The sequence below is a fragment of the Terrapene carolina genome, unplaced genomic scaffold, assembly GCF_002925995.2.
Source record: "Terrapene carolina triunguis isolate 2854851 unplaced genomic scaffold, T_m_triunguis-2.0 Scaffold192, whole genome shotgun sequence".
Classification (NCBI taxonomy): domain Eukaryota; kingdom Metazoa; phylum Chordata; order Testudines; family Emydidae; genus Terrapene; species Terrapene triunguis.
Window position 1 is genome coordinate 11,728,887 of NW_020664543.1, and position 13,598 is coordinate 11,742,484.

Consider the following 13,598-nt stretch of genomic DNA (forward strand, 5'->3'; position numbering starts at 1 on the left):
TTTTACTGGCAGTAGTTTATATAGCATAGTTTTGCTACGCTTCAATTACGTTTGGGTAGTAATTTTGTTGAATGGCCAACTTGAGAGGGCTTTAGAGTGCATGGGTTGAGGTGCTGTTTGCTGGCATTTGTATAAATCTAAATACATAGGCAATAAGTATTATTTTTGATGGACAGCTTTTTCTGAATTGGGGTCACATTCAGCAGTGCACACAATAGCTGGTACTAGGGCGGTTTTAAGATCGGTCCGTCATGGGCTGAGCTTATGGAAAGAACCCGTCTGTTACTTGGTAGACAAAGTTCTTCTCCCATGGAATGTGCAGTAGGTGGGGCTTTCAGAGCTCCTGATGATCTGTGGAGATAATTTCCGCTTGAAGTCACTCTCTGTGGCTGCAGTGCGTAAGTACAGTCTATCGTTCATAAGTACTATCATTTATTTGGCTTGGGGGGGGGGGGAAGTGCTTTAACAGCTTTTCAAATTTCCTTCAGTGTCTGCTCCAGTATGCTTGGCTTCTTGACTGGCAGCATCAGAAATGGCCAAAAGAGCTAAGAAAACAGGCACAAATTCAAGAGGATGTTTGACTTGACATGCTCTGCTGCCATCCCTATAGCAAAGGGGAGGAATACTTTTATTTGCAGGCAGGGAGGTCTAGAGGCAGGTAAGCATAAATACTGCAAAATGAGACAACCGGGGAGCAGCAGTGTCTAAGGCCAGCCTCCTCTGTAATGGAACATGGTAACAAGGCTTCTGCCATGGCATAGAAGCAATCAGTAATAAAAGCTGGAGGTGAAGCACAGCAAACTGTCACCTTCAATAACAAGTGCAAAATGCCCTGTCCTATTTATAATCCATGTCCGGTTTTCAAAGGGGATTGAAAAGTGCCATAGGTCTTTGCGGTAGGTATTACCTAGCCGTTAAGAGCAAATCTGGAACGTGGAAATATATAACACACACTTAAATTCTGCAATGGCAGTTTCCACGCCGGTGTCAGTTTTACCCTCGCTAACGGCAGTTCTTTTCTTCCCTTCATCTTCCCACAACAGCTGCAGCCTCCAGTGTGAGAGCGATCTGTCTGTCCAAAACTTCAGTGGATTTTGATGTAGATGAAGCACTGGGACCACATACATAAAAGGAGGGAAAATCTTTGCAGGGGCATATTTCTTCATCTTGCTCCCTGGAGCCCACCCCAAAAAAAAAATCTAAGCAGCACAAAATAATAAAATATTCTTTAAAAAAAAAAAGTAAGGAATTTATCTGTCTAGAAGCTCATCTCTCAAAGAGAGAGAGCTCTGAACAATAGGGGAAGAATATCCAGGTTAAGCTTTTTCCACCTGGAAACTTTGGACCAATTGTTAAGAAAGCGATTAAGATCCTAGAACAGCAAATTGGAACAGTCAGAGCCAATGCAGCAAATGAGAAATACTCTCCAGCTTGTTTAAAAAAAAAAAGAGAGAGAGAGAGATTGAAAAGGAGCCTGTCATTTCCTTGAATAATGGCTGCAGACGAGGCTGTGTGAGAGGAGAATGGGCACACCTTTGCAAACGCTGCAGGGAAACAGGCAAGCCAAGAAATATTGTAAGGTTCAGAAGAATAAGCTGCTCTCTATGCAATCTTCCAAGGTAGTCAGAACTGTGTCAGCGTTAGCCAAGGATACTGTTGACCCATCAGTAGGGGATGATTTTTAAATTTTTTGGGGCATGGAAAATGCCCCTCAAATAACAGAATAGCTGCAGAGCACCAGAATAACACTGCCATCTCAGGAATCGGTCCAGATAGGGGGAAGGGTATCCATCGTTCAAGCTCAGTGGATAAACACAACTATGGACAGATGGATGATAGAAGTAATCTCTGAGGGATATTCAACAGAACTGCAGGGAGGAGGGGGGAGTGTTTTATCCCTTTGCCAACTTCACAGGAACCAGGAAAGCAGAGGATTGCTACTCCCAGTCTTTGAGACAAATGAGATAAATCAAGAGCTCTCAGATCAGGAGAACTTTTAGGGAGTGCTCCCCCTTTAAAAAACAAAACAAAAAAACAGAACAGCATTATTTTCTCTCTTATGGTATCTATATGGCCCTCATCATCACAGTACCTACACACTAATCATTAATGAATTTTATCCTCAATACACCTGTGAGATAGATAAATATTATCTCCATTTTACAGGTGGGGCACTGAGGAACAGCATAAACTGGGCACGTCATTTAATTTAACACAGGAAGTCTGTGGCTGACTAAGGAATTTGAATCCAAGTCCCTTGAGTTGCAATTTAGCTCCCTATCCATTAGACCATCCTTTCTATTTAGAACTAAGAGTTGTTTGGCTGGCTTAGACTCATTTAGAAGAGCATCTTTTACATCAGCATCTCCTGAACTGAAATCCATCCTACAGCTGCTAATGTGACTGACATGGAGGCAAAAGAAATTCTATCCCAGATCAGATGTTGCATGTTCATTTTCATCTGTCAGGCCGGCAAATGGTGGCTGATCTAGACAGAACTATTTTCCCTCTTTCTTCTGCTTCTCTCTTCCCCGGCAGTCTGCTTTCCTGAGTGTCATCCTCCCTCATTAGCTTTAGATCTGTCTTTTCTGAAGAGAGATGGGCCATCGTCCCTTCCATATTTCTCCCTCCAGCTCCACTGTGATTTACGGTCATTTATAGTGAAATGCATTGTTTAGTACTTGGGACTTGATCTTGCATTATTCAAGTCAATGGGAGTTTTTCTATCAACTAGAATGGGAACAGAATCAAGCCCTTGATGGGAATATTTGGCTTGATTCTCCACTGCCCTGCTCTTTTCCCCCCCACTTACAGATAACTGACATTGATTAAAAGGGTGTATAAACTGCTACTGAAGCAGAATGTGTTCATATTTTTCATGTGGTCTGTGTAAGTTTTATGGTGTCCTTAACTATTCGCTTCCTATTGCTTGGACTTAATGATGTGACTTGTGAGTACATTGTTAGTGCTTTGCAGCAATACCTCGTTTCTGAGACCCAGGGCCAGAATCTTTGCTGGTTCCAGCTTCTGCTCAGGGCTGTCTAGGAGTTATTTATTCTGGAGGGTTGCTCTAACCTGCCTCAGCTGGCTGTGATCTCCAGGGGGACTGTTTGCCAATTGAAGATAGTCAGAGCACAATGTACTCTGTTCACTCTTCTTCCCCACCCCCAGTAATATACCTCTGTTCTCCTCAATTCTTGAAATGATTGGAGCAAAGGAAACCAATGTGATTTTGATAGCGTCAAATTGGCCACATGGGCCTTCAGTTTTAGTCATAGAGGAATTGTTAGTTAGGCCACCAATCACATAGTTCCATGGTCCGATTAGTGCACCTAAATCCTGTAGCGCTGAAACCCAATGGGCCTCATTCTCATTTACGTTGAGGGCCCTTTATACCACACTGGCAGTGTAAAGGGGGCCTTCAATAGAGTAACTGTAATTTATTTCCACTTGAAGGCCCCTTCACACTGCCAGAATGATATAAAGGGCCCTTAGTGTTAATGAGAATCCAGGACCAATATCTTGGCTTTTGAAAGGGCATCACAACATTAGAAATGTTATTTTGGCCCACTTGAGCGCTACTCTTCGGCTTTTAGGCTATTAAAGGTGTTTCTAGTAACAGTGGTGCTGGTTTCCTGGATAGGCTGTTTGAAAGGACCATATGGTTGATACCCTTGCTCACACAGAGTAGTACTTCACTCCACAAACACTCTGATTAAGCCAGATTTTCCAGTGTATTGAAGTCGCGTCCAGCAGTCCTTTCAACAAGGGAGCGATTAGCACTAAGAAACTACAACAAGGGAGGACAAAGCGCTACTGCAGCTATGTTGATGACATTCTCTTCACAAATTTTGATGGTTCCAGTTTTCTGTCTCTACACCAGCACCTGAACTAATTCCGTATCTTGGCTTCTTCTCTGAAATTAGGTTCCTTTATGAAGCTAGCAAAGCTGGTATTACTTGGTCAGAATAATGTTTTTTTTTTTTAATTTTTGTGATCTTAAAAAAAAGCCAGAACATAAGCTTTAAGTGCTGGAGGATTTAGGCAGTCTGTTGGACTGTGAGATGATTTGGATTGGAGCCATGAGTGTCAAATGTAGTATGACTAAAAACCCAGGCCTATCAGTATGATCAAAATCATTTTTCCACCTCTGTGCTCTTACCTTTTGAGGGATTTTGTTGTTACATGGTTTTGTTGGCATATAGTAGATTACTTTTCCTATTCTGAGACAGTGTATCTTTTTGCATTAGTTACAGTTAGTAAAACATAGACAATAATTGCCATCTGCTCTTTATAGTTGTCAGTAGTTCGTGTATCAGGTATGCTGTTGTTGTTACTATTTAAAAGTGTTTCTAGTAACATTACCTAAATATCATTTTTACAGTGTTAGGTCTTTTCTGTAGAGTCAGCACATAGTAGTTCTTAAGAATGCTTGCTTATGAGTAGAACCCTGCAAATCTGCGGTTATCTGCTTTATATCCAAAGAGTATATTTGTGGGCCACAGATGGATGCAGGCCCAAATTTTATGTCTAGAGCCTTGCAAATCTGTGGATCTCTGCATCCGCGGACCATATCTGCAGATCGTGGATCAGATGCGGATACAAATTTTATAGCCGCGCGGGGCTCTACTTATGAGCTAAGCTGGTCCACAAATCTTTGGGGATGGGTGGACGTGCTATTGACTTCTGCTGTGGGTTTTGAGGGCCCTTCTTAGTACCTTGCATGAGGCACTCAGCTGTTCGTAGGATCGGGTGACTAATTTTGATGCCACAGTATTGAGATTAACCCTGAGATTTTTTTCCCCCCAGTTTTCCCAATTAGTGATAGATACATAGATTCTATGTATAAGATTATAGGACAGGTGAAGAAACCATCTGCATTCACAGTGGCTGAAGAGATTGGAAAAAGAAAGAAAATGCACGTCAGTGACACATGATGGGACACACTTCTGCTTGTATGGAAGGCTGCAATAGGCCATTGATAATTAACTTCCCTGTTGAAAAAGATATTCTCTGACAAGGAAAGAACTAAAGCAAAGCGGAACTCTGACAAGATGTCAATAGCTCATGTGCCCTCTCAGGCAGGAACTTAAAATGGTTTCCTTGTAAAGGAAGTCCTATTAATTAGCATTAATAATTTATTGAACTATGACGGCTCAAGGATATTGAGGCCATTTCTTTGAAGTGCTGAGTGCTCCCAGCCCTTATTGAAATGAATGGGAGTTGAGGGCGCTCAGCACCCTGTAAGATCAGGCCTGTTGTGAAGTTGATACCAAAACATGCCTAGCTTCCTTTTATAGCATCATGTTACAAAGCTTTTCAGACATTAAATCTAGGCATGATTGAATAAATTCTCCTTCACTAGGCATTACCCCTCCTTACACAATACTGGGTGGGCTGTTGTAGCGATGTATGCAGGCACTGCCGCCACAGATAGGAGGGGTACAGCTATCTGTCAAGCAGAAACCTGTGGAAGTGAATCTCAGAGCTTGAATCTACAGAGTCAGGCTCACGGGACTCATGCTATGGTGCTAAAAATAGCTGTATAGACATTCAGGCTTGGGCTGAAGTTCAGGCTCTGAAGCCTAGGTTAAAGTTGGTTAAAGTACTTGGCTAAAATTTAAAAAATGTCTGCAAGTGACATTTACAAAAACACTTTTGTATCATCACCATGTTACCCAAATACGATTATTTGGAGTGGATAGAACTGCTGTTTTCTGTGTCGTCACATGTATTTGTTAGCCTTGTTAAAAGGAGAGTGGCTTTATGGCAATGTTTGATGTTTTATAGATGGACTTACGAACAGTATGCAAGATTTCTTGTTAAATTGGGTGCAGTGACATAAAATGGTGCACCCCGCCGTGCAATCAGTCCTTTACTTCAGTAGTGTGCTTCAGCACTCAGAGAATTGAGTCCAAAGCATTTTCAGCTTTCTCCAGCTAAAAGCTTGATTTAAGAATTTTGGCTTTATTCATTAATAATAGTACCGACACAGAATTTACGTGATGTGGCACATACCTTTTAAGCATGAGTAAAAGTGCTTATTACCAGTTGTGACCAACCAGACCAAACAAGTGCATGTGGGCAGTTTCTAGTAGTAATAAGGTAGTGCTGTACAGTTCTGTAGCACTTTCCATCTAAGGATCTCAGACTCTTTATTAACATTAATGGGCATGAGTCTCATTTACACTAAGGCCCATTTAACACACACAGGCAGTGTAAAGCAACTTGAAGTCAGGCGCAGTTGTAATTGACACTCGTTTTAAAGGCTCCTTGTATTCTGTCTGGATGGTGTAAAGGGACATGAGTGTAAATAAGAATAAAGCTCCAATGACTGCAGCCTTGCAGCACCTGTGTAAAATAAAGTATGATTATGGCCGTATCAGGTGGTCATGGGCAAATATAATTTTATGAATTATAACAGATTCCCAGCTTTGGTTGAACATCTGCCACACGAGCATAGGGAGCAATTCCACTCCATCATCTCGGGGTCAGCTGGTGGCCAGAACTGCTCTTCAAGCATCCTTAGATGCTGCAGACACTACTGCCCGGTCCATCTGCCTGGCAGTGGTTACGTGCAGGGCATCATTGCTACATCTTTTGGGGTTTCGGAGAGAAGTACAGTACACCATGGAGGACCTCCCCTTCAACAGTCGTATACTGTTCTCGGAAACCCTGGGATGAGTCTTTGCACACTCTAAAGGACTCTAGGGCTACTTTATGGTCTCTGGGCATTTAAGTTTATACATTTATAATGGAGATATCCTATCTCCTAGAACTGGAAGGGACCTTGAAAGGTCATCGAGTCCAGCCCCCTGCCTTCACTAGCAAGACCAAGTATTGATTTTGCTCCAGATCCCTAAGTGGCCCCCTCAAGGATTGAACTCACAACCCTGGGTTTAGCAGGCCAATGCTCAAACTACTCTACAGCTACAAATGAGAAAAGGTTTAGTAGGTCACAGACTGCCCAGAGATAACATCCTGCTCAGTTTTCCGGGTTCCATAGATCCACTGAACCTTCCCAGAAAGATACATGGATTTCAGAGAAAGAGGGTTGTCCAACCATCCTCCATGATCACCCAGCCATCTTTAAAGCAACAGTTGTGATAGGTTGGTCCAGAGGTTGAATTCTGCCACACCTCTGGATTTACAGCTGTTTCCATTAGCTCTCCTCTCCTTCTTGGGAAACCGCCTTGCCTATTTCCAGCATTCTTGAAGATGGATTGCTACAGACATGTGGGTCATAGAGGTGATGACATTGGGCTATGCCATCCATTTTATGTCACTCCCTTTCCCTGTCCATCTTCAGGGATCTCTCTCAGGCTTTTATTGAGACAATAAGTGAACTCTCCTTCAGTTAGAAGCTTCAGAGCCAGTTGCTGCTCCTCACAAGGGCAAGGGATTTTACTCAAAGTATTTCCTTGTCTCAAAGAAAGATGGAGGGTGGAGACTGATCTAAGACTTCTAAGCAAGTTTGTAAAGTCTCAAAAGTTCAGGATGCTAACTCTGGCAGCTATAATTCCTTCACTACAGAAAGGAGATGGATTTTTCAGCCCTGGACCTACAAAATGCCTATTTCCATATAGTAATACACCCATTGCACAGGAAATACCCACGCTTCACTATAGGTCAGGATCATTTCCATTACCCAGGGCTTCCCTTCAGCATTTTGTTGACCCCAGAGGCATTCTCAAAAGTCCTGGCAGTAGTGGCTGCTTACATCAGACAAGAAGTGATCCTAGTCTTCCTGTACCATAATGATTGGCTCCTCTAGGGCTGTTCCTATGAACTAGTGCTCTCTTTTACATAGACAGCCCTTGCTCTGTTCTAGGAGCTGGGTCTGCAGCAGCTGAATGTAAAAAAACTCCACATGAACCCCTGTACAGAAGATACAGTTTATAGGGCCATATGTGGACTTGTTGGCAGCTAGTGCCTACCTTCCCTTAGACAGATTTGTAACCTTGTCAGGTCTGGTATGGACGATTCAAGGAAGCCCTTGAACCACAATAAGGAATTCTCTTCAGTTCCTGGGACGCATGGCAGCTTGCACCTTTGTGACAGATCACGCGAGGCTGTCTCTCCACAGCTTCCAGAGTTGGCTCAGAATGACTTACTCTCCCCTCAAATACATCTTGGACAGACTGGAAACAGTTCCTCTACATGTGATAAGATCAGAGAGACCAGAGCCAGAGTTATCCTTATAGTGCTGACTTGGGTGAGACAAACTTGGTACCCTTACCTGCTTCACCTATCTGTCTAACCATCGTTCAAACACCCCACTGTTCCTCATCTCCTGACACAGAATGTGGGTTGTGTGCTTCATCCCAGCCTAGTAGTTCTCCACATGGTTCCTGGATGGTTCACAGGGTTAGAATCCTCTTGCTGCACAGAAGTACAGAAGGTGTTACTGAATAGTAAGGGATCAACCCACACTACTTACATGCAAAAATTCTTCCTTTGGTGGTGGTGGTCACTGTCTCCTGCTTGATTCAGTGCCACTTTGTCATTCTGGATTATCTGTTGGACCTAAAGAAATCAGGGTTATCAGTTAGTTCAAGTAAAGTCCCTTTGGCTGCAGTAGCAGCCTTTTATAATCCGGTAGAAGGATTCTTCGTATTTGCTCACCTGTTATTCTCTATGCTTATTAAAGGTTTGGGGAATCTCTATCCACAGATTAGAAACCCTACTCCGACCGGGGACATAACCTGATACTCAGTTACCTTATGAGATCTCCACTCAAATGAAACAGGGAACAGGTTCCCATTGGTTTATCTATGAAGACAGCCTTTTTAGTAGCTATCACATTGGCCCTTGGGGCAGGGAGACTAAAGGGGTGACTCCTTTAATTATGAGTGAGTAGCAGTCCTTTATCCTTCATAAGGGCCAGCCGCTGGGGTGAGACATGATCACGTGCATTTAAGCAGTGTGTGAAATGAAGTGCCCAATTATTATGGCAATGGAAACCTAGAAATACCTAAATAAATAAACCCAGGGGTCTCATTTATGTGACACAACAGTGTAGGAGTTGTGATAAAGTATAGGGGGTCGTACATTTCTATTTTTCCTTTGAGTGGATTAAATGAGGCACACTGAGGGAATTATGCTATTTGCAGCATCATGTAGGCTACAGATGTAAAAAGGCTCATTCCTTGTCTGTAATCCCTAAACTATAAAGTCAAATCTGTTTCTGTGCAGCGTAAGGCCATCATGTGAGATGAGCATGACTGTAGGTAGCATAGAGACCACATACTGGATGTGCATCAGGTGTAAGTATTACAGATAGGATTCCCAGCAAGGAGCGTCCATATGCCAGTTCATCTTTATTTTACAGTCCTGTGTTTACAGCACAGTTTCATTACTAATCCAGCTTTGGGTGTGATTAAGTTTCAAAAATAAAGAACAGATTCCTTGCTTATCAAATAAGACCTTTTGCTTCATGCTGATTGACATGTTGGGTTAGGAGGGAAGGGTTTTGGAACGCCTTTTCCCCCTCCCCCTCCATTCTGTGAAATGAAGGCTTCATGAGTCTGTTTTTTCCCATTCCTTTGCAAGTCCCTGTAGGATCTGTCAAAACAGGTCTCTGGCACCAGGGCTTACTTTAGCTGCGCAGCGGAGTGCAAAGTCATGTTCAGTGATTCTCTGCACAATTTTTGCATGATGTTTTGCCTCAACTGGTATTAAATGTTGAGGTTTCAGGGTTCAAGCAAGAACATGGCGCTGGGGATTGTCTCCCTAGCTGCCCTCCGACAGCAACACCACTGCCTTCCGCTTGATTTCCTCAGTGGCTACAGACTGCTGTAATACAACAATGGCCCCAGCAATGCTCTTGCCTTATCTCAAATGTTTTAAATGGCTGTGATACAGTATCTCAACGTACTTTGCTTCCTTAACTACTTTTTATACGTGTAATTTTCATGAGTACTGATCTGATATCTGTGGAATGCACGGAGTGATGCCAGGTCATGCCCTTCTACTGTAGCTGAAACAGTTGCACAGACATCCAATTATTTAGTACAAAGCCTTGATAACCTAGTTTTCTTGTTCATTTCACACAGCTGAGAACGATGGCTTTCCATGTTAATGCAGAAAAGTTTAAAAGGATGGCAAATATTTTACTTTTTCTGGTATTAGCTTTATTAAATGGAAGGGAGGACACGACACAACAGAATCAGTGTGTTTGTGTGGTTTTGGTACATTAGTTTTATGGTATTGATGATTCTATTAAACAATTACTCTTTTTTCCCCCCCCTCTGGATGGTCTGAAATTGATCACTGCTTACAATTTTAGGGTTGGCTATAAAATGGGTAAGATTGGTGGTTTCTCTGTTCTATGTGTATATTGGTTATAATAAATAATTTCCATTTATATAGTGCCCTTCATCCCAAAGATCTTTATAAGGTGTGTGTGTGTGTGTGTGTGTGTGTGTGTGTGTGTATATCACTTCATCCATTACTGAAATGCAACTACCTATGGGCAACTGTTAAACTGTGTATAATAATGCTACAGTGACACTTCAGTGTAATTTTAAACTGCAGTGGGATTTTAAATAGGCGGAATAATTCCTAGTTTTGATTTGGAACTCCCTCCACTCTTGCTGAAGAATCGTGGAATTTTTAATAATGGTCAATACCATGTTATTAGATCTTCTCTGAAAGGCATTATCAACAGCAGTTCTCAGAACCCCTTAGTACTAATGGGGAGAACTGTTCTGTGCTTGCTTGGAGGCAAGAACATCTCCTGATGGACAGTGTCTCTAGCTTCTTGTAGCGGCTGTGAATTTATGGAGGTCTTCATCCAAATAGTGACGTAGCTTGACCCTAGTGAGGCATCTGTCCTGCAATATGATATACATAGGTCGGAATCTTGTGCCTGTATGGACCTCCGCTCCAGATCTTCTGGAATACACAGGTATAGGGGTTCTCCTGTACAGATCAGACTGCAGGATCAAGGATAACATTTATGATCTGAATACTTGATATCCAGACAGTGGCTGCCCCAATGAGCTCACAATTGTACTGTCATTGTCTATATGTATATACAGTGCCTAACACAATGAAGCCCCACCTGGTTTGAGGTCTCTAGACTGCGATAGAAATGTTAAATAATGATCCATAAAATGTAAAGAGTGCCCAGTGGAATAGCAATTCCAGTTAAATGTTTCCTGTCTTATTGACACAGCCCCTGTACTGCAAGCACCCTGAGTCCCCACACAACTCCTATGCTATAATGGCTGTGCTTTGGTTTCTCATAACCAGAAGATTTCTGTCTTTGTCAGTATCATTAACTGAGTTCGGTTTTACTCTTGCTTCTGCTGTTTGCAATCAGTCACTTAAATCATCAAGAGAAACCAAATAAATACTGCTTATATGACTGACAGAACAATATGTAATGATCCTCGTGGTCTATCCTTTTTGATTAACTGAAAAGTCCTGGAAGTTTCTGAACATAACAGACCTATCTATACGGAGACAATTGGCCATTCTTTATGATTTTTCTTGACTCATAGTCCATTGTGCAATGCAGTGTTCCGTTCCCTCCCACACTGCTTCCCTCCAGCCCAGAAGAGGCTGCATTTTGGTGGTTCTGTATGAAGCAATATACGTATATGTGAAGCACTTTGAAATTCTTTAAGATGTAATATTGTAATGAACTAGATACAGTAGTGTGGATGTGCGTATATATAAAATTCAGTCACGCCAATGTCCTCTAGTGGATGTGGATTCAGAACTGCTCAGTGGTGTGCAATAGACTCAGTGTTGCTAACAGGGATCCTCTGTTAGCTTAGGTAGTAGGGATCTCCACAGGACTATCTGAGTTTTAGCTCCACTGCTGCCATGAAGTTCTGAGTGTCCATCATAAGAAGTATAATGACTGCTGTGACGTCCTAGGTCACTATAGATTTGTTATTTTTTTAGAGTTTTGAAATTGCTTGTATTATTGAGGTTTTCTTAATGTTTTATAGTTTCTTTGGTTGTTTCCTTCTAGCTCAACAGAATTCACCAAAAATCCATGAGGGCTGGTGGGCCTATAAAGAGGTGGTCCAGGGAAGCTTTGTTCCAGGTAAGTGCAATTTTAAAGTCATAGCTTTTAATATATAGTTTTGTTTTTACATTACACAGTGGACAAATACATCTGTACACACCAACGTATTAAAGTGAATGATGTAAAGGTTTTATTGGTGTGTCAGCTGAAGAACATTGCTCTCTTCTTCAGCAGAAGGTGCACAGTTACTGATGCCATTGTTATCTCTTGGTGGTGACTGTTCTCATGCGACTGTCCCAAAATTCACATTCAGCTCACTTGTGAAGAAAAGAGAGGACTGTTAAGTCTGACTGTAAATTGGCTGAATTTAGCTAATGGATACGAGACTGTGTTAGGCAAAGCAATTTCTACACACCTAATAGTAAACTAACAAAGGCAAAGTGAGGAAAACATAACCCTAACATGTAAGCGTCTAGTATTTTATTATGCAAGCGTCTTTTATTTCAGTTAAAAAAAGAACACCATGGAAAAGGAATGTTGAGTAAGGCAGTTCCGCGAAGTGATTACATTAGTTATTAGTAAACAATCAATGTGAGTGTAGAACAGGCTAGATGGATCTAAGCAAGCAGCACCTTGGGAATATAGGCAAAAAGAAAATTCAAATCAGTTGAGTCCAGGTATAAGCAAAACATAAAAGTAACCCAGAAACACAAAGGTACAGGGTAGTCAGAATAATGGGATACGGCTTCAGTAGAGGCCCCAGTGATAAGATACTGTAAGTAGCTTAAGCTTAAAGATGAGAATTTTTCTTTCTCCTAATTGTTATATATGTAGAAATACATATGACATGTTGTGGGCTGTTCAGTGGTTGAAGTGTGCGTGATAACTGGGTGGGGAAGGTAAGAGTGAAAATTGCAGGATGTATCTCTGTTAGCAAGTGAGACAATTTTAACCTGTATTTGACGCAACAACCTCAGGAAATGTTTACCTCGAACCAGCTAGAACTCCCTGTAATGACTGGCGCGTAACTGATGATGCTACTGATGGAACAGTCTGATATATGTGCTGCTTCTGTAATTGTTAGTTCAGTAGGACTGGAGACTTAAGGGTAAGGTAAGATAAATGGTTCATGGAGCAGGGGTGTTCATTATGGTTCAGTTCTTTAACCTCCTGCTATCACTGTGGACAAAGGTATGAAGTAGATGGCTAGAATGGCAGCTGTTACCATTATTGTTACTATACTTATTTTAAGTGTCAGTCTGTTTTTTTTAATATGATTGAAATATACGTCTGCCCACATTTTTCTGATGGAACCAGGTCACAGCAGGGACAGTGTTTTATGACACTATCACAGTACCAAAACGTCCACATATACCTTTTTCTCAGAGAGCTAGAAAATCTCAGGTTGTGCAAGGCTTTTTTTTTTTTTTCTTTTTTCTTTTTCACAAGAATCTGCAATTTGATCAGGTATCAGATTTCTCCATTGTTATGGCAACAGCTATGATTTGAGGATCAGCTTAGAAGTAACATCCCAAGGGTGCTAAATTATCTTGATGTATGCGATAGTATAAATGAAACAGAACCTATTAAACCAGGGATTTCTGGACATGAAATC

The 13,598-nt window shown here is 41.7% G+C and overlaps 1 protein-coding gene across 2 annotated transcripts in view; it reads left to right on the forward strand.

Annotated features, from left to right (window-relative positions):
• Positions 1-13,598, forward strand: part of CA10 (carbonic anhydrase 10) — a 316,593-nt gene that overhangs the window by 35,890 nt on the left and 267,105 nt on the right. For both annotated transcript variants that reach the window (XM_029912155.1, XM_029912156.1), the window contains exon 2: positions 11,987-12,061. In XM_029912155.1, coding sequence (XP_029768015.1) covers positions 11,987-12,061 — 75 coding nt within the window. The remainder of the gene's footprint in view (positions 1-11,986; positions 12,062-13,598) is intronic.